At 38.7% G+C, this 22181-nt stretch overlaps 2 protein-coding genes across 2 annotated transcripts; one reads left to right on the plus strand and one right to left on the minus strand.

Moving 5' to 3' along the window:
* Positions 1-392: 392 nt before the first annotated feature.
* Positions 393-13958, plus strand: LOC134740632 (facilitated trehalose transporter Tret1-like). Its single transcript, XM_063673177.1, has 8 exons — positions 393-688; positions 2255-2390; positions 8172-8400; positions 10315-10471; positions 10751-10971; positions 11568-11739; positions 12070-12356; positions 13370-13958. The coding sequence occupies exons 1-8, from the start codon at positions 617-619 to the stop codon at positions 13644-13646; spliced, it is 1551 nt and encodes a 516-aa protein (XP_063529247.1). The 5' UTR covers positions 393-616; the 3' UTR covers positions 13647-13958.
* LOC134740592 (antichymotrypsin-2-like) lies at positions 13821-22137 on the minus strand. The gene is made up of 7 exons (XM_063673122.1): positions 21979-22137; positions 20992-21686; positions 19765-19938; positions 18797-19013; positions 16267-16481; positions 15287-15469; positions 13821-14589 (listed from the first exon to the last, which is right to left on the minus strand). The coding sequence occupies exons 1-7, from the start codon at positions 21989-21991 to the stop codon at positions 14308-14310; spliced, it is 1779 nt and encodes a 592-aa protein (XP_063529192.1). The 5' UTR covers positions 21992-22137; the 3' UTR covers positions 13821-14307.
* Between the last annotated feature and the right edge of the window lie 44 nt (positions 22138-22181).

The raw sequence follows: 22181 nt of genomic DNA on the forward strand, positions 1-22181 counted from the left end.
ATATTTTCAGAGCAGCCCCGTTTAAGGCAGCCTATTGCGACGGACGGGTAACTACTCTACGGAACTCTACAATGAGCATGGCCCGACATGCTCTTGGCCGGTTTTTTTTATTATACCAAATTACTTCACATGTCTTTGTAGCTATACTTACATGCTGAAAGTGAACGTGGACTAAATAATTATGATATTAGATCATTCAACATCCGACATGCTTTAGTAAACAACGTAAACAATGCTTTCAGGTGAATGGGTAAAATTCCCGTCTTAGGTTTTATGTCTGCAATAGTTAGGTACAGTATCTTGATTGTATTCATTTAACACTGGCTAACAGTAGTGAAACAACAACATCAACAACCTATTTAATCTTATGGTTCAGCGTAAAACTTCATTCCAACAGCGCCGGGCTACAGTGAACGCGTGTCTTGCTCGCGTTCCATCTAAAATTAATCTTTTCTACTTACCTTCAAGCTTTAACTACTATGACAAAGTGTTTATCATTTATTAACACATTTGGGATAAATGTACTTTGAATTTTATTATTGATAGTACATTAAAAGTATTTTATTTATTTATTTATTTAAATCAGTCAAATATATATTTAGTTGTGTGAATTACAATGGTGCACAAGTTAAAAATTGAATCTGCGGAAGGACCGGCAATAAGTCAATTGAGATCAGTCACATCGCAGGTATTAGTTGACCAATTGTTTATTTATTTTGAGTGATAATTATCTACGCAAGGCTATGTATAAATAAATAAATACAGTTAAACTAAGAAGGGACATTTTAATTCGGTCTGGGAAAAAGATTTTCTTGTCAAAAACATAAAAAATACCCAGTTGTGTTTGGTTTATGAGTGGTCTTGAAGTTATCCATTGTAATTACATTTTCTGCCAAACTGACAAAACATTTCAAAATGGCTGACGAATGTTTGAAATGTCACCGTAGTATTTAAGAATGATTTCGCTCGAAATTTAGTTTTTTCTTCGCAAGTGTGATGAAAAACATTGTGTGTAAGTCTGGGGGTAAGAAATGTAATAATATTGTTACTCAAGTCTTTAATTCCCTCCAGCCCTAATAAGACTCTCGTGCAATATTTCACTTACCCCCCACGTTGCACAATGTACCTACTATTGTTATACAAGGGTGCAAAGTACGAGCAAGAGAAAGGATTCTATAAAAATTTAATCCTGAACGTAGAGTGTCTCAACACACGAGAAGTAAAATACATTTGCACCCGTGTGTAACACAAAATTTTTCACCTGACTATAGCGAGAAAAGTGCAACATGCAAAAAGACAGCTCATAAAAAAATAAGACTTTATTTGTACACATTATAATCATCATCAGGTTAAATATAATCATCAATATCATCATCAATATAGTATAACATTATGTAAAATTTTTGTTGACATTGTTGACATTTCTGACGATGCGTTTTGAAATTGTATCGACTCAACTTGTGCGTTCTGAATTATATTCAGCACAAAATGTGAACCAGTTTAAAAATAAATTAGACAAGCATAACATTATATCTAATACTTGTTCATGACAACTATATATCTTTATGATTATAGTTAACAGTGTGTTTTAGACCTTGAGGGGAAATTACGTTTACAATGCATGTGCTCGAAAAGTGCGTTTCCTACGGAGCCATATCATGCGGAAAGTACTACTTTTCCGCACTAGTGCTTTTCGTTTTCAATTTTTTTTACAGTACATATGGTGCTACTTTCTCGCACTAGTGCGTTTTGTTTTCAATTTTTTAATAATTAAACTTATTTGCCATTATATGTTTTTTTTTATTTACTCGCACAATGCATAGTAAAACATTGTATGATACACGTGCGTAAAGATGATCTCGTATTCCTTTATACACTCGTCAGAAATCATACACTTTCCGCACTTGTTGCATAAATAGCTATTTTCGTGCAGGTATATTATACTGTTAAATCGTACTATACCTACAAACAGCTGTTGCTGTTGCTCCTAACTGTACATCGGTGGACCTTATAACAAAAGGCATAAGGTCCAACCGATGTACAGTTAACAGTGTGGGCTATGGTACTAAAAAAGTGACGTACTCGGAAAGTGACGTCCTCAGAATGTGACGAACTCAGAAAGTGACGTCCTAAGAAAGTGACCTACTCCGCCCGAACCATCTTCGTAAACTCCCTTGATGAAAACTAGTGTTCACTAATTATTCAAAATTAATTTCAGTTAAAACGTAATAGCAACATTTCTATGAATTTCCAGGTGGTAGCATGCATGTCTCCATATCTGCTGCTGTTGGACCTGGGCATGGCCATCAGCTTCTCAACTATCGCTGTGCCTGATCTCCTGAACGCTTCGGAAGGCCTTTCTTTAGATAAACGTCAGGCTTCATGGTTCGGTAAGTTTTCGAGGCCACGTCTTCGATGCTTCTTATCCGCCAAGACGAGCAAAGCGAAGCGCAAGGGCACTACCTACCTTTTCTCGAAGCGCTTCGTCGTTTTTTGAACCCTCATAACTTGGGTTTGGATTACACCAGATAAACAAAATTCTCGGAATATGATGCCAATAGTGGTAAAGCAAAAACAAATTCAATTGCATAGCTCTTATACTTTAGATTTTATTCATATCTAAAAAAATCCGTTTTCTTCACTCATTCACTCACTTACTAACTGATGATCATCAAAATTTTTAGGGTACTTCTTGAAGTCCTAGGAAGCTGAAATTTGGTATGTAATGTCTTAGTACACAAACAACAACAAAGTTCAAAAACTTTAAATTTGGTATGTAGGTAGTTTTTGTTATGGAGAATGATATAGAATGGTTTTCAACCCCAAAATCACCCTGTAAGGGTGAAAAGGGGGTGGAAAAGGGCGATAGGGGGAAAAGGGGGTTGAAGTTTGTAAGGGAAATCAGTAAAAAGCAGATTGTATAAAAGACGCCCCTACGCCATATACGAAATTTCAGGATTATTTGTAGTAAATTACCCCCAACCCTTTAAATTAGGGGATGGAAAGATGAAAATATGAAAGCAACTTACACAAAGAAGTGAAATCCCACCAAAAACATCTCACGTAAAATGTTGCCAAGATGGTTTCCATGAGGCTCGCACTGTCAAAAAGTTATCAGATCTTTTGTAGAGCCAAGCTTTTAACTCTACAGGCCCTAACTTCACAAACTCTACACTCTACCTCTACCTCTACCTTAGTTAAAATATGTAGCTTGGCCGTTTTGTTACAAAAAAAAATATTTATAGTCAATACATTTTTCACCTTAAGCCCATGTGACGGTCGTGAAACGGCCAAGCCACATATTTTGACTAAGGTGTATTTCTAAGCCAAAAAACTCTTCGGAAACCGAAAGAACCATTTAAAAACCATAACATTAGTTCAGTTGCCATAACTATTCGTAAAATACTAAATAAGATTCAAGCTCCATGTGGCGTCACTCGTTTTAGTAGGAGATACGTTATATATGGTCGACCTTCACCCATACGTCTGACGGATGAAACTTATATTTTATGAAAGAAAATATGTTCCTGTACATAAATAAATAGGGTTGCCTAAAGAAATATGGTCAAGGCTATTTTTAATAAATTTTTGAAATTTTTTTTTTCTTCAAATTTCACCGATTTGTCTGACGAACGGAATAAGTTACAATGGAAAGTATACAACTTCTACAACATGAATAAATTAGGTTGCCTATGTTTTTCCGGTCACTATTATGAGGTTGCCGTGTTTAAACAGGTGAGTTAAAATCGATAATTGCACCCATCTGTCTGACGCTTGAATTATATATCAAAATAATGGTAATTTTATTGCGAATATAATGGTATAGGGTTGCCTGCAAAAATCCGGTCACAAATAAGGGTTGCCAGACTTTTAAAGAAAATAAGAAGGAAAGACTTTAAACGGCTTAACTGATCACGATTGTTTTAACTATTTTCGAATGTGTTTATTAATCACTATTTTTGTGATTTTTTCATAATTTTTGGATCAATGGTTCAAAAGTTAGAAGGAAAAACCCTTTTTTTTCTACATAATTATTTCCGAAATGATTGACTATCAAAAAATGTTGTTCAAAGAGCCCTATTTATTTTGAAACGACATATCCAACGACAGGGACGACGTTCCCCAGAAGCGACGCGGATGCGAAGGATGCAAATAATGCTAGGGCGTTCCCCCGAAGCGACGGCAAAGGCAGCAAAGGCGTCCTTCGACTAGCAACCTGGAATGTGGGCTCAATGACCAGCAGAGGCTTAGAATTAAGCGAAGTCCTTTCTCGACGTTGCATCGACGCCTGTTGTGTGCAGGAAACCAGATGGCGGGGATCAAAATCAAAATTAATCGGGAACGGGTATAAACTCATTTACTATGGAACCGAGGCCAAGAGGAACGGTGTGGGTGTCGTACTTTCGGAGGAACTAAGCAATAGACTAGTAGACATACAGAGAATTAGCGATAGACTGATATCGGTTAAAATCACGCTCGACAGACAACCAGTTTTTAACATTATTTCTGCATATGCACCACAGACAAACTGTACGGCCGGGGAAAAGGAGAAGTTCTGGGACGATTTGTTAACATTAATAAATAGTATACCAATAGAAGAATCAATACATGTAGGAGCTGATCTTAATGGGCATGTCGGTAGACAGAATGTAGACTACCAAAGGTGGCACGGCGGATTTGGATACGGAACCCCCAATGAAGATGGAGCGAGAATTCTAGAGCTCTGTGCTGGATGCGACCTTGCAATCATAAATACATTTTACAAAAAGAACGACGCTCACCTCATAACATACGTGAGTGGTAGAAACTCAACACAAATAGATTTTTCACTTTGTAGACGAAAACATTTAGGCCTATATAAAGACGGTAAAGTAATACCGGGGGAAGCTCTAACTGCCCAACTTAGACTATTAGTTACAGTATATAAACTTCCCAACACGCTAAAACCCAATCGAAACCTGGTGCCAAAATTGAAATGGAAAAACCTACATGAACCGTGCGGTGAGTCCTTAATAAAAGATCTGGCGGAGAAAACAAGTTCAATGTGCATGGAACAAGCTACTGCGAATGAAATGTGGAACGAGTTTGAGCTATTTTGTAGAGCCAGCGCCGAGAAGCATCTTGGAAGAATGAAACCCAAGAAAGGACCATTCAAAGAGACCACCTGTTGGCAAGACAGTGTCCAAAATGCAGTTTCAGAAAAGAAAAAGCAATTCAAACTGTGGCAGTCAACACAAGATCAATTTGATAGAGAAAACTATAAGGCAGCAAAAAAGAAAGCGAAGAAAGAAGTCGCAATAGCGCGTACCAAAGCGACCAGTAAACTATATGAAAATTTAGAGTCAGCAAAAACAGTATATATAAATACATAAAGTGGCAAGAATAAGAAACAATAACACTAAAGATTTTAACAAAGTAAAATATATAACAGACAGTAACAATAAGCTTCTTACATCAGATGATGCCATTAGGGCGAGATGGGTAGAATATTATCAACACCTACTCAATATCACCCATCCAAGAGAGTCGCACATTGACAAACCTAAACCCGTGTATGGACCGCTACCTGCTGTAACGCCTCAAGAACTTAAAAAAGCCATCATTCAGATGAAAAACAACAGGGCAACAGGGCCAGATGAGATTCCAGCTGAGGTGTGGAAACAGCTACGGGAACCGGGCATGATTTGGTTGTATGAACTGTTCAACAAACTAATTGCAGGTTCATGTATTCCTGACTCTTGGCGTAACAGTTTCTTGATGCCGTTTTACAAAGGCAAGGGTGACATTAGAGACTGCAACAACTACAGAGCTATAAAACTAATGTCACACACTTTCAAAATTTGGGAGAGAATCATCAACAATAGATTACTGGAGGTCATAAAGCTTACACCCAACCAATGTGGTTTTGTAGCCGAGAAAAGTACTTCGGATGCAATTCAGACCATCAGAATCCTGCTGGAGAAATCGCGGGTATGTGGCACTAATCTACATATGATTTTTATAGATTTAGAAAAGGCCTTCGACCATGTGCCACGGGACCTTATCTGGGACGCACTTAGAGCACAAAATGTCCCTGAACAATATGTAGCGTTTATACAGGATATGTATAGAGGTGTCACAACTCAGGTGGTTAGCCCAGCAGGAACTTGCGGCAAGTTTGAAATCACGGTTGGAGTTCATCAAGGTTCAGCGCTAAGCCCCCTTCTGTTTAATGTCACCATGGACTACCTTACTAAGAAATGCCAGAAACTTGTGCCATGGAGTATATTGTACGCAGATGACGTTGCTTTGATATCGGACTCTGTGGAAGACCTGCAAAGCGACTTCAACAGTTGGTTAAGAACGCTCGAAAATAATGGTCTTAAAATCAGTCGCAAAAAAACGGAGCATATGTCGTGTATATTCGATGGCCAGACGGACGTAAACAACATAAAATTCCACATCGATGACTCACTCATTCCGACAGTGGACCATTTCAAATATTTGGGTTCGATTATTAGCAGCGACGGTTAAATCGACCGAGATGTAACCCACAGAACAACTACGGGGTGGATGAAGTGGAGACAACTCACAGGCGTAATGTGTGACAAGAAGATGCCCATCAAACTCAAGGGAAAACTTTATAAAACAGCAATAAGACCCGCTATACTATATGGTACCGAGTGTTGGGCATCCAATAAACAGCAGCTGTCTAAGCTACACACGACAGAAATGCGCATGTTACGCTGGTCAGCGGGTATCCACATCAGAGGGAGTTATAAGATCGCGCCCATAATCGACAAGGTCGACGCCGCGTACGATGGTATGGACATGTACTCCGCCGCCCAATACGAGTACCATATGGTACGAGCTGCCCTGAGCATACCCAGGACGGCCCGCCACCTGGTTGACGACGGTCCAGAAGGACCTAAAAGAGATAGGAATAGACAACACCGTAGCCCAAAACCGGGAACAGTGGAAAATGCAGACAAGGAGAGCCGACCCCAGATGATGGGACAAGGCTTAGGACAAGAAGACATATCCAAGGACACCCCACACCATAGGGTTGAAACGATAAAAAAATTGTCACACACATTTTGTTCCTTTCAAAGCGTTTATTTCCGAAAATATTCACTTTATCAAATAAAAATTTCTAAAACCCCTATTTATTTTAAAAGACCTATCCAACGACATCCCACATCATAGGGTTGAAACGAAACCAAAAATCCTTACATACATTTTGTTTCTTTCGAGGTGATTATTTCCGAAAATATTCACTTTATCAACAATTGATTTTTGAAAACCCCTATTCATTTTAAAAGACCTATCCAACAATATCGGTGAAATTTGAAGAAAAAAAATTATTTTCAATATTTTATTAAAAATAGCCTTGACCATATTTCATTAGGCAACCCTATTTATTTATGTTCAGGAACATATTTTCTTTCATAAAATATAAGTTTCATCCGTCAGACGTATGGGTGAAGGTCGACCATATATAAGGTATCTTAGACTATTTGCATGGCATGACATCTTCTTACCCTGCCGTTATGGAAATTGGAGAATTGTGAGTTTTTTGGTTCATTCACACACACTAGCCACAATACTCCGTCCGTTAGTAAACTGAATAAGCTTTGTTTCTGTAAAATATATTTTTTAGGAAAATCGATCGGTTTTCTTATAAAATACGTATTTTAAAATACCACGGTGATATTATGCGCCAAATTTGACACCCATGGTAAGTAATAGGGGCCTTTACCTTACTTTTATATAGTTTGGCAAGAGTCTGTAGAACATAGGCAGAGATAATCATACTTTTTCTTATGCTGGTATTATAATCCCAAGAAGCGGCATGAGTATATTTTTAGGGTCCGTACCCAAAGGGTAAAAACGGGACCCTATTACTAAGACTCCGCTGTCCGTCCGTCTGTCCGTCTGTCTGTCTGTCTGTCACCAGGCTGTATCTCATGAACCGTGATAGCTAGACAGTTGAAATTTTCACAGATGATGTATTTCTGTTGCCGCTATAACAACAAATACTAAAAACAGAATAATATAAATATTTAAATGGGGCTCCCATACAACAAACGTGATTTTTTGCTGTTTTTTTCCGTAATGGTACAGAACCCTTCGTGCGCGAGTCCGACTCGCACTTGGCCGGTTTTTTAAATCTATTGTTACTGAATTTACAGGTAGCGTAGCTTTCCTAGCGCAGCCTATCGGAGCACTTCTCTCCGGTCCCATGGTGGATTACTGCGGTCGCAAGAGGGCCAACTTCATCGCCAACCTGCCTCATGTGTGCGCGTGGCTCCTAATGTTCTTCTGCTGGAACCTGCCCACGCTTTTCCTGGCTAATATCCTGCTTGGATTTGGCACTGGAGTCATGGAAGCGCCTATCAATTCCTACGTCGGAGAAGTAAGGTAAGAAAAGTCACGTTGAGGGAAATATGAGCAAGACAATGCTATGAGTAAAAGTCGGACTCGCGCACAAAGGGTTCCGTACCATTACGCAAAAAAAAACGGCAAAAAAATCACGTTTGTTGTATGGGATTTTATTCTGCTTTTAGTATTTATTGTTATAGCGGCAACAGAAATACATCATCTGTGAAAATTTCAACTCTAACTATCACGGTTCATGAGTTACAGCCTGGTGACAGACGGACAGACAGACGGCGAAGTTTTAGTAATACGGTCCCATTTTTACCCTTTGGGTACGGAACCCTAAAAAAGAACAAAACCACTTGCTTGCATTTGGCCATTATACACGACTTTATTGTTTTGTACCACTCATCAAAAACCGGTACTGAGATTTTTCGTACTCATCTGCTAAGTGGCATTTTCGGTAAATTGTTACCTACTTTAAATTGGAAAACATGTGCCGTCTAATGAATTAAATGACTATTGATATTTGTTATATTAGCCATCGTCATCAAGTAGTACGTAGCAACCAGTCGGTATGATATTAGTGTATTACGTCCCACGTGTATTAGGGCCCACTGATTATCAGTCCGCGGGACGTTATCAGCCTGTCAGTTAGAACAAAAGTTTGACAGTTCCGAACAACTGACAGGCCGATATCGTCCGGCGGACTGGTAATCAGTGGGCCCCTTAAGAGTCCCCGGCGAGCTCGGTGGTCCATACAAACGTAGTTACGCTCTCATTTTAAAAATCTTGAATTAGCTAAATTGCTCTGAAACTTTGTAAGTACTTTCAATAGGATAAGGTCTAGGTCTGTAATTAGTTTATGTAGAAATAAAACTATGAAAAACGGATTATATCGCGTATATTGAATTTATAATACATCCCGACGTTTCGAACTCTTTACAGCGTTCGTGGTCAACGGGTGACTCATAGTTTTTCATAGTTTTATTTCATGAGTAACTATCGCGGTAACCGAAGACAATATTAGTTTATGTAGCTTCAGATAGCATAGTAAAAAAAATACAGCGAATTTAAGTTTTTTTATACAAAACTTGTTTTTGCTCTATTTCGTTTGTTTTATATACTATAGCTATACGCAAAGGTGCCCATCACGCTGGATTGCGATAGACAGCCTCTGCATCAGGAATGACCCGGAACAAGGGGCAAGACCTCTCTCCCTCGAACGCTGCCCCAATTCGCCCAAGAAAAATGAGTACGAAACTTCGTTTGTATGTATAGGTGAAATTTGGCCGAGCTTGCCGGGGATCTTAATTGCGTGTCAAATATCCCTTACATCACTATTGTTTTAGGTCAATGTTACTTGATCCATTGCCTACTATTTCGTAACGCCAAATAAATCATATCTATATGTAGATATCAACAATAATAGACAGAAACTTTCCATAGAAGATATGGATTTACTATTTTTTTATATAAGATTGTAGAAAGTTAAATAAGACATCTCTTTAACATGGTAGATTACATAATAGAGTACCTATGCATTGTTTAGAATTCACAATTTCCACTTAAAAGTAATTGTCAATTACTTACAAGGTGTGAACATGACGAAAATGCACATGAGCATTAATCTGGCACCTGCCCCACCCCTCCTTACCCTCGTACCTACTCAATTGCACCCCCCTGGCACCTTAGGGGATGAATTCCGGAATAAAAAGTATCCTATTCTTTTCCTAATTTATAAACTATACGCGTGCCAAAATTTTAATAATCCGTTATATGTAGAGAAACAAACATCCAAATACACAAACTTTCGCTTTTATAATATTCGTTCCTATTAAGATGATTATGGCTTTAAAAAAATACGGAAACAAAAAGAGATAGCTACGAAAATATCAACAGCCACCATTACATTTTTACTTTACTAAGCTACAATTTGACCATTATTGTCTACAGCGAGCCAACCATTCGTGGAGCCCTATGCACTCTCTCGCAGATGTTTACGTCCGTCGGTGTGTTCGTGATGTACTTCCTGGGCACCGTGGTGGACTGGCGCAGGGCCGCGCTCATCTGCCTCGTCGCACCCGTTCTTTCCATGCTTTTAATTCTGTTGGTATGTAACCAGTTGCTAAGAACAGTGGTCGCGCCAGCGGCAATTTTGAAGTTGATGTAATTTATATAAATTAGGCACCATTACCGTCATGAGTAATTATAAAGAAATTAAGTCAGTACCTACTTAGATACCTCAGCTACAAATGTCTTTTAGTATCTTAGGAACCTACTATTTAGTACTAGTACTACTACTATTTCATGTATAGAATAGTTACTGCTTTTTAGAAAGCAATACGTTTCTTCGATGCAGATCATCCTTAACGCAAATAAACTGTTTCAGGTACCCGACACACCAGTCTGGCTGCTGGTCCATAGACGTGAGAAGGAAGCCCTCAAGTCACTGTGCTATCTTCGTGGTTGGACTACACCCGAGAACGTTCGCGAGGAGTTTGATGACCTCGTCGTCTACTCTAAGACTTTACAGCAATGCGTCATCTGCCAACAAACTAACGATAAGATGCCAACTGACTGTGAACATGACAAAATGAATATTGTTCACAGGTTAGTGAAAAAAAGGAATTAGTGGAATGTCATTTTGTCCTCATATTAAAAGGGCCAATAGGGCTTAACTATCTTACAGAATAAGGGTCGGTTGCACCAAACTGTTTGTCATCGTTAAAGAGTTCGCTAAATTTTATTGTATGGAAAGTTTCATAGTAAACCGCCGCGGCGCGCCGGGTGACGTTGATCAGTCCGTCAAGTGCGGATGGTGCAACTGGCACTAAGAAAACAGCGCAGAACAGCACAGCAAAATAACATATTATTCTTAAATACCTTACATAGGTAGCAAGTAAGCAGTGTTGTATGGCTGTTGACGGTAATCGTCGACAGGGTCGGCTATGCGTTGTGTTGATTTGTCAACCTATGCATTCAACATGTAAATCCTAGTAGTCATCGTCAACGCATACATCATACATGTAATATCTCTGGTGGTTCAGGCGTCCATAGGCTACGGTAACTGCTTACCATCAGGCGGGCCGTATGCTTGATTGCCACCGACGTGGTATAAAAAAAAATTCGCATCCGCTTGTTTGTCAACATCGTACGATGGAGTAAACCAAAATGATGAAAATATTTAAGTGCCTCTTTGTTTACAGGTTCATACTGAAATTTAGATACGTAATGTTGTGCAAGGAGACTCTCCGACCACTACTTCTCGTCTTGTTATACTTCACATTCCTGGTGATGAGCGGATTGGTCCCCATCAGACCAAACATGGTCAATGTATGTTCAGCCCTTGGAATGGCAGACGATGGAAAGGACATTATGGTATGAGTTATTTACTCTATTAAATACAAGCGTCGCAAACTCGCAATTAACATATTTTTTACACAGGCAATGTGCGACATAAAATATGAAAAATAGCACGTAGTTGGTACATTGCACTGTACATTTTCCACGCTTGCGTCAGTTGCGGCTCATAAGAATAAGTTACAGTTGTTACGGCAATTTAACCATTATCATGACAATGGCTTACATTTGAATGCTGACATTGCTGACTAAAATAATGCGAATAAGGTTTCGGTTTAACAACCTTTTGCATCTGTGTAATGGGAATCTTAATGATTGTGGCTAATTTGTCATACCATTTTTCCTCAGCTTATGGTTGGCATACTTACCCTGGCCACTAGCATCGTGACGATTGGGTTCATCAAAATCTTCGGCAAACGCAAACTGGCACTTTTCGCCATGCTCGGCGCTGCCATCTCCTGCGCAGCTCTCAGCGCCTACGCTAAGAACAACGTACAAGATTCCGTCTTCTCCTATGACACTGATACGTTTCCTGACACAAAGAGCTATGTGCCGCTCGTGTTGTTTTATATGATCGCTATCTTTAACGGATTTGGAGTACCATGGGTGCTGCTTGGAGAAGTGTTTCCATTTAGGTAAAATTACTTTTCGGTAACTTAATTATTATATGGTTTGTAGCATTTAAAGTTAAAATCTTTTTTTGAATATTTGTCATTCTCTTAACTAGACGAGGGCAATACTTTGTTCTCATATGTTTCAATCATTTTCTTAATGGTGTCAATCTACGTGAGGTACGGATCTTACCACATCGGCCACATAAATGGTATAACATCATAACGCTTAAGCGAAGCGCGTCGGCAATGTATTTTAGTATAATTGAATTTTTTTGTTATTTGTAAGTGTTTTTGAGAAAAGTACCTACTGTACCTACTTACATGACATACCTCGGCCGGGATATTATCTTGGCATTTTTGCTTTACTTCGCTCGGCCCTTTATTTCACATCACACTCAGCCGCCAAGTCCCTATCATAGATTAGTATAGAGCGGTACTGTCATAGTAAATTTTGTAACCCCAGTAAATTCACTGCCATCTGTCGACACACTTTAAAACTAAAAATAAATATTTATAAAAATACGATAAAATGTATTTAAATATGGATAAATGATTTTTTTATTTGCACTAATTATTTTTATATGATTTTGACCCATGTTCTTTCACTGGTATGCGTTAAAATTATAAATAACAAACGAAACAGTCAACGCCCTCTATACGAGTGTAGGCCAAAACTAGTGGCGCCATCTGATCGAGAATCAAATTTTCGTGATTTTCGAGGCACGTTTTTTCCTTCGACTGTATCCATCTATTACGGAGTTATATCTATCTTTGGTATATGTTATTACTGTAAGTCCCTATGTCCCGGCAAGTCTCGGCCTTTGTAGTAATTTAATAATAAGGTTAAAGTTCGATGGTTGTAACAGATACTTATAATATAACTGAGTGGTGCGGCTCTTGGCCGAGTATTTTATGTGGAAGCTGAGTCTGTGCGAGTTATATAGCGTGTGACAACAAATCATTAGCTATCTACTTACACGTCGATAGCTAGGTTTGTAAATATTACTAAAAACATGTTTATGTCGTTGTTACAGGAGCCGTGCTACCGCTCAAGGCATAGCGGCGGCGTTAAACTACGTAGTGACCTTCATTGCTACTAAAACATTCATCGACTTGGAGACAAGCACGCATCTATGGGGCACCTATGCCGTATATGCTGCCTTCAGCTTTCTAGGAACTATATATTTATACTTCTTTTTACCAGAAACAGAGGGAAAGAGTTTGCAGGAAATTGAATCATATTACAATGGCAAACTGAAAACCTTCGCCGATGATCCCTTCATCAACCTATTTAAGAGATTCAAGAGATAGTATTTTTGTTTTAAAGTTATTTATTCCAATGATTGCAGAGATCAAGACTTAATATAACCAGTGAACCTAATGAGGCTATATAAAGAATTATTTGTTCTCTCTCCCGAGCTCATCTTGAAGCTTGTGCCAAGTATAATATTTATATATATTTTCGAGCATCCTTAATATTTAAGCATGTATACGAGTATAGTGACGATTCCAGAACTAAAGAAACACGTACGGATAGAATGCAAACGAAACCAAGTTAAACCAAAACCAATGATTATGAAATATTCGAGTTGAAAATTACAGCTTTTATCTTTTTAACTAGAATCCTGAGTTTAATTTTCTCATAACATCTTAACTCGATTTCCATGATATACCTACGCATGTTGACATAAAAGATTCGTTATTAACGTACTTACATAACACCTATCTTTAAGATATAAACATTTGTGAACTATTTATTTTAATTTGTATATAAATTTAAACCTATAATTATTGTATATTTATAAAAAATTACGAGCATTTCAGACCGTAAGTAGGTAACATTACTACGAGCCAATCTATTACATTGTAGATAATTTCAGTCATTTCTACATGACTCGTAAAGAAAATTGCCTACAACTCAAATTTGTTTAGCCTAACCTAATCACGTTACAAAAATCGGCAAGATGTGATTTTAATGTGAAGGGTCTTCAATCTTGGTCATGAACAAAGGCACATTTAGCTGATTATCCCACAGCACAGCTAAAAACGGCCGATCTGCCCTAAACACAACGGACGGGTTGTCGAATGACAAAGCTACGACTGCAACCACTGTAGATGCGGCGGCGGTGGCGCCGATTTCGTCTATTGACATCATGGCAGAATGAACCGCTGAGGAGACTTGGGGCGAGGTGGCGCGGTACAGGCCGATGTGGCTGAGTTCCGATGCTGGGGAAAACATCTTTGTGATTCCCATCTGAAAATATCATGCCTTTTAAATCCTCTTTTGTGTTAAATATCATAATTAAAATCGCGGTAGGGATCTACTTGTTCATAAGTCGTAACACAGAGAATTTAGAATAGAGGCGTATTGTCTAAGTAAATTTTGTAGCCACAGTATAGTACCTATAGTATAGGCCAAGGGTATGGCGCCATCTTTTCGAGCGATGGCGCCATACCTTTGGCCTATACTCGTCTAGATGGCGACACCTTTTGATATTAACAAATTTAACACATATCAGTATCAGTGAAAGAACAATGATCAAAGTCAAATGTCGTTCTAAAAGTATTAATCATGTGTCGAAAGATGGCAGTAAATTTACTGTGGCTACAGAATTTACTTTGACAATACGCCTCTATCCGAAATAACCGGAGCTAACTGCCAAGAGAGTTTGTATGAAACTCGAGCGAGAAGAACCACCTTCAGGTACATTCCGTACCAACAAAAAGAACTCATGTGCTCCTCCTAACGACAAGTGAGTGCGAACGACATGCCTGCCGCGGGTACCTGTACCTGGTCTACTTGATCTACCTACTTTGCAACTTCATACAACTTACAACCAAAAACAAAAATTGTGGCTGTCAGTCGTCCAACGTGGACGGCGTGTTGTTAACCAGACTGTAGCGTAAGTAAAGCCAAACAAGTCTAAATTAAGTTCTTTGGGTAGACTTACCGTCGCGAAAATCGGTTGCAGATTAGCATTACTACGAACAGTGAACTTTGGTATTTCGAGAAGAACGTCCTGGCGCCGTAGGTTCTGGTAGTTTGCTAGAGTTTCCCCGTCGAGCGACGTCAACACAGCGGATACGTCGGCGCCAGGAACGGGCAGCAACATGACTAGGGAATATTCATTTTTCTGGAAATACATTCATTATCAAATGATTATTATTTGCATACAAACAGTTTTTTCGACATACCTACTATATAAATGAATATTAGGGGACATATTACACATACTAACTTAGCCCCAAACTAAGCAAGCTTATACTATGTGCAGCGGTGCTAGGCGACGATATACATGCTTAAGGGGCCCGCTGATTATCAGTCCGCCTGTCAGTTAGAACAAAAAGTTGACAGTTCCGAACAACTGACAGGCTGATATAGACCGGCGGACTGATAATCAGTGGGCCCCTTTATATAGATAAATACATAGGTACTTATATACATAGAAAACACCCATGACTCAGAAACAAATATTTGGGTAAATAAATGCCCTTACCGGGATTCGAACCCAAGACCATCGGCTTCACGGGCAGGGTCACTACCCACTAGGCCAGACCTGTCGTTGACGATATAATTTGTTACATTTAAGGCTTAAACATAAACTTTAAGCTAGCATAAGTGATGTTCCTAGCGCTATGACGGCTTTTTGTAACGGCTCTCTTTGGAAGCCTGGCGCCTACTTGGTAATCTAATCCCAAAAATTGGTACAAGCACTTTACGTAACTTTTACGAAAGCGATTGAATTCTATCTCACCTTCCAACCCAGATGGAAAATTAGGCCACAGGCCAGTTTCTTCGAACTACCAGTACATAAATGCTCATGCTCAAGTTTTACCGATATAGAACTTTACGCTTTAAGTGACTCATCAAGACTTCCTTTTAACATCACCAGATAGTAACTTAGCATGCAATCTCAAAGAATGTCCTTACCTCAAAAGGTAAAACGATAACATTAGCTTTATTAGCCTTATCTAAACCAGCCCTGAAGCCACTTCGCAGCGTCATGAACGGAACAGATTTTATGTTTCCATTGCTCAGATTAAAGTCCTGTAGTGTCGTTTCTGATGGTTTGAAAAGGGTCTCCCATATACCCTTGAAGTATATTGCATTGGCAAGCACGAGTTGAGTGTTAACACCGATGGAATCTGAAACATTTAAGGATTATTCAATTGAAACAGATGTCATATACGAAAGAAAATGTGACCAAGGCCTCCTGTGCTGAGATCGAACCGAACTAGCTCGTCTTCTGCATTCACGGCAGACGACATAACCGCTAGACCACCAGAACCACAGCGATTCTTAATCGAAATTTAAGGGTTGATTAGTTTATGTGGCAAAAGGTGATGTAAAATATTGTCTTTAGCACCTACAGTGAATCTTTACAACTATTTTCTGAAGGGTAGCATATCAAACTGAAGAGCTAAATGGGACTATATAAATGTAATATAGTAAATCCCACCAAAAACATTGAGAGAATGCCAAATTCGTTAACGATTTCGCTAGTAAAAGAAGTGAGATCTAATGGAAACTAAGTTCTTTCAAAGCGCCTTATTGCATAAAATTATTTGTTGTGTTATTTGCTTCTCAATAGTGCGACATCTCGGAGAAAAAGAACACATTTTGATCATGAGTGAGTGAGTGTCACACAGTGGTAAAAATAGTGATTATCAGACGTCAAAATCTTTTGTATTTGAAATTCAGGATTTGGTAACAAAATACTTATAATTATAAGGTGGTCTAACAAGACTCGTATAATTGCAATTGTGTAGGTTAAAGGATGACTCACGTTAGGTCCGTGTCCGGGCCGGAGCTTCCGGCGCTTCGTTTTCTATGGATAGCATCACGTGATCACCTGTCATGTCATAGAAAAGTAAGCGCCGGAAGCTCCGGCTCGGACACGGCCCGGTCTAACGTGAGTCATACTTAAAGTGGTCCGAAACGGTTCGTGTAATATAAACCCATGGCCGGTGTGTCGCCTTTTCTGCTTTGCGGACTTGGCTGACACACTAACGTGTGTCCAGATATTTTACCCTCCAAGGCATAAATGGATGGTTTAAAGTTACAAAAACAAGCTATGCTTTCGGCGGATGTTTGGTAGGTAGAAAATCAAAAAAGTACAAGTAAAAAAATTAAATTAGACAGTGATATGGGTACATATATACGAGTATTTCTAAGCGTTCGGGCGCGCTCGGCTCGTGGTCTGCGCTAAGCGGCAATTTAAGTAGGTTATCACAGCCGTTACTCGACAATACTTTGTACTTTGATAAAACTCGGATAGGAATTACTGAATTAGCTATCAAATATCGTATATTTTTATTTACACTACGGTGTTTTTTAATGTAATGGCCGCATTGAGAGCGCCGTATTATGAACATTCGATAAAGATCGTTGTAGGTGTTGGTATGCGTTAGGTAAGGCACCATTATTCGTGACTTTTCGCTATCGATTTTATTAGGTAGTGAGAATTCTGTAGTGTATATGTCGCAGGCAAATTGTAAGAATCCGCCGTTTACAAACGGCGTCGTCAATTTACAAACGTTCTCACGTTTGTAAATTGCCAAAGGCAAATTGTTAGTGCGCTCAATAGTGTCAACGTAAACGTGATGGTTGTCTGAGGGTGACCATATTATGGTTTGCTGTTTTATAAATTTCTATTAACTTTTCAATCACTCCACCATCCTCACGCGCGTTTACATTTCCTATTTCTAGGCGGTTTGCCCTCCGGGCATCTGGAGCTACCTAACGAGCCTAACCTACTTTTCCCCAAAGTGTAATGTTTTCACGGACGTCACACTAAATCAGTAGGTAGGTAGGTTAGGTTCCTTAGGTGGCTTCAGATGCCCGAAGGGCAAACCGCCCAGAAATAGTCTAGTTAAGTTGTGAAGGAAATGTTTTTTGAAAGAAACAGTCCGAAGAACTCCAGATATGATGGACACCCCAGCGTTTTTCATAGTTTTGATGTTTTCAACCAAAATGCCGCAGCAAATTACAAACGGCGCTGTTAATATCATAAGGTATTTTACAAAATGCCTGCGACATATAGATCGTTTCATTCACGAAGAAGCGTCCTTTGGGTCGTATTGTCATGCTATTAAAAGTTATTTTTGTAACTCACAAAAATAATTGTAATCTGAGCATCATCGTGAATGACACGATGCAATTCAATATTCAATATCCAAGAAAGAAATTGCATTAAATATTTCTAAAGGCGCCCTCATTTCATCTGACTATCGTAGTTTGTTTAATTACTGAGCATGTAGGTAAACATATTTTCAACTTATAGCATTATGGCTGTGATTAAACAAGGATTTATTTGACTGTATATAGTGTTGTTAGAGACCGTGCCTATGAGTAGTCACGAGTCCACGAAAGAAAGAGTACACGAGTGTTATTTTCGTGCTAACGTTGCTTTATTAAGTCTAAGGAAGTTGTCAAAACCAAAGCATATATTATTTCTTACCTGGTGATACCAGCCTGTCAATTTGGTTGTTTGTCTTGCTAGCAATCCAAGAGTTTATCTTCTGAGCAGCAGCATTCGGGTTATTAAAGCTGATTCTTGATACTTCGCTGCCAAAGTTTTGAAAGGCAAAATTCTTGAAATCACGACCAAGCTCGAATGAATCAGCTGCGAAAATACTGCTCGCAGATCGCAAAATGTTCCTTTCGGCACCTCGCTTCTGTAAACGTTAAGGGCCCTCCACACTCATGCGCGAATCGCTGATTAGCGATTTAGGCTCCACACTCGCGTTCGCGGCTTCGCGCCGTGATTCGCGCATGAGTGTGGAGGGCCCTTTTAGTTAGCCTTTGTAAGCAACAATACAATACGGTACAAATCCTCTTTATTGCACTACCTCAAAATAAATATACAGAGAACACACATAATACATAAAGGAAAAGGTAAACAACAGGCGGTCTTATCACTAATGAGTAATAACTTCCAGACAACCTTAAGGTACTGGAGTAATGAAAATGTTAAACTAAAAACTAGATTGGAAAAAATAGCAGTAAAAAACGTAACAAATAAATCTACAACAATAAGAAAACATTATACAAATATAATTATAGTAAACTAAATACTACATACTTACATATATTTATAACATACGTGTAACCACAATTTCACATTACCTACGTCTGTAAAGATAATCATTGTAAGAACCTAATTAATTTTGTTGTGTAAGAATTTACTGACAAAATTTTAAGCTCAACCCGATAGGTACGATAGGTAAATTATTAGGCAATGCTACAGTTAAGGATGACTCACGTTAGCCCGGGCCGTGACCGGGCCGGAGCTTCCGGCGCACAGGTGATCACGTGATGCTTTCCATAGAAAACGAAGCGCCGGAAGCTCCGGCCCGGTCACGGCCCGAACTAACGTGAGTCATCCTTTATCCATAAACAGGCATTATGTAAATACGTATTCCTTACCCGGAACTCAGTATTCATAAGTCGAAACGCTTCTGCTGACTTCGCCGGAGACAATCTCAATGCATTTGAGACCTGTTCTTGAGTCACGCCCGTGGCGCCAGCTTGCAGGAGAGCCAGCATATTTACCACAGACATTGGGGAAACCACAACGTTTGATTGATTTCCTCTTGCACTCTGAAACGGTCAAATCGAGAAATTATCAAAATTACCTTTATAAAAATATGATTGAATCCTTTATTAGGTACACAATTATTTGTGATTTCTCCAATATGTTTTTGTTTCATTCGTTCCTAAAAATGAAATATTTTAATCGAATTTCAATTATCATAACTTATTCATTAGAATTGTAAACAAAACTGTTGTTGTAGTGTTTTTTAGGGTTCCATGCCAAAAAGCTACAAAAGGAACCCTTAAGGATAACTCACGTTAGACCGGGCCGTGACCGGGCCGGAGCTTCCGGCGCTTACTTTTCTATGACATGACAGGTGATCACGTGATGTTTTCCATAGAAAACGAAGTGCCGGAAGCTCCGGCCCGGTCTAACGTGAGTCATCCTTTATGGTGCGACTCTGTCCGTCTGTCTGTCTGTCACATTGCTAAATATCTCGAGAACTACTGACGCTATCGATTTGAAATTTGGAATAGTTATGAACAGCGCTAACCTTAACACATTGGAAGTGTATTTTTTAATTTTTTTTATTAATTATAAAAATGCCCAATATAAAGGGGGGGGGCAAAAAGTCAAAGTCTAGTTACTAGGTCGAGTGGGATATCATTTGAAAGAGCTCGAATTTATTATCAAAAAACATTTTCTAATTTAATTTGCAATTTAAGCCCATTTGCGGGTGTTTGTTTTACGAGTTGAAACGTCTATTATATAAGATTACACTAAAAATACCTTCTTTCAAATAAAACAAAAATTGTTGAAATGGGTTCACATGATAAAATTCTTTGAAAAACCATCATGCATACACACACCTCGCGCAAATTAGTTAGCCGATTTGCCGATAGATAGCGCTGTACACAATTACGCTTAGTATACTTCTGGTCAAGTCTTTCGTGATTCTATTTAAATGAGAAAATTCAAAGTTTGTACGGAACCCTCGGTGCGCGAGTTAAACGAGTGCGAGACTTGACCGGTTTTTTTATTTATATTAATGACTACGAACAGTAATTACGATTGTCTCAAACGTCTTAATTGTCAGTAAAAAATGCAACAAAGCTTACCTTCATCATAAAAATACCAACATGTGAGATAACCGCAGATGCAAGTTTTATATCCTGCGTCAAATTCACCTGCTGAGAACTTTGAGATAGAGGAACGACGTCGTCGGGTCGAGTTGTGTATCTGTTGTCACCACTAACGATGTTTGATTGCATTACATTTTGCTTGGAATAATAATCTTGACTTGATTGCAAGGGCGGTGCAAGTTCAATGCTTTGTTCAAACTGGTAGTTCGAATTTTGGTTCAAATTCGGATTAAATTGATTTTGGTTTTGAACATTATTCTGATTTACTGGCAGATTCAAATAGTTATACTGGTTCTGCAAATTATTTGTTTGTCTCTGTAAGTTTTCGTTTTGATTAATTGTTTGGTAGTGATTCTGTAAGTTACCATTTTGAATTACTGGTTTAATTACGGTCTTGAATCCTTCGTCCTGTTTCTTACCATTTCTTGTGTTTCGTTGTGCTTGTTGATCAACTCGCAAGTGACTGTCATTAAGGGACTGCGTCTGCGCTTGTTGTAAGCTGACTTTTGCATCGTCACTACTTAGATTCACGTTATTAATATTATAATTCCTGGGCAAGTTATCTTCGAAAAATAACTGTTCAGATCCAGGTTCATATTTATTGGAAGTCCGTGTCGGTTTTAGACTTTGAGAATCTATTCTTATTGTCAAGCAGACTATTGTCAATAAAACTGAAACAATACAAGTATGGAATACAAGTTATGGAAAATTGTATATTCGGTATAACTTGGTATAACTAAACGCAGATTAGAAGAACTCCATTAGGAACGTTGTTTCGTGTAAGAAGTATATTTTTGCACTTTAAATCGATGGCAATGTCGTGAAATGCCTTGTGTATGCACAGTACTTATAAATAACGGTACCTTACGATCCACTCACAGTCCTCACAGAGGTAAACAAACGTCGGCCTAAACCTTACAGCAGTTAAACATATAGGTACATATAACCTAAACTTTTACTTACTCTGAAACCTCATGTTGTTTTAAACTGTTTTCTTTGTAGTTTCACAGTCTCACTAAACAGGTATTGAAAATTTATTATCAATAATTATATTGAGTTTTAATTTGGTAGAATATTTTTTTTTATTTTGTCACTGCGCTACATGACCGGTCTCTAAGAGATCTCGGGATGGACTATAAAATAAACAAGACAATTAATTCTGACGA

The sequence above is a fragment of the Cydia strobilella genome, chromosome 1, assembly GCF_947568885.1.
Source record: "Cydia strobilella chromosome 1, ilCydStro3.1, whole genome shotgun sequence".
Classification (NCBI taxonomy): Eukaryota; Metazoa; Arthropoda; class Insecta; order Lepidoptera; family Tortricidae; genus Cydia; species Cydia strobilella.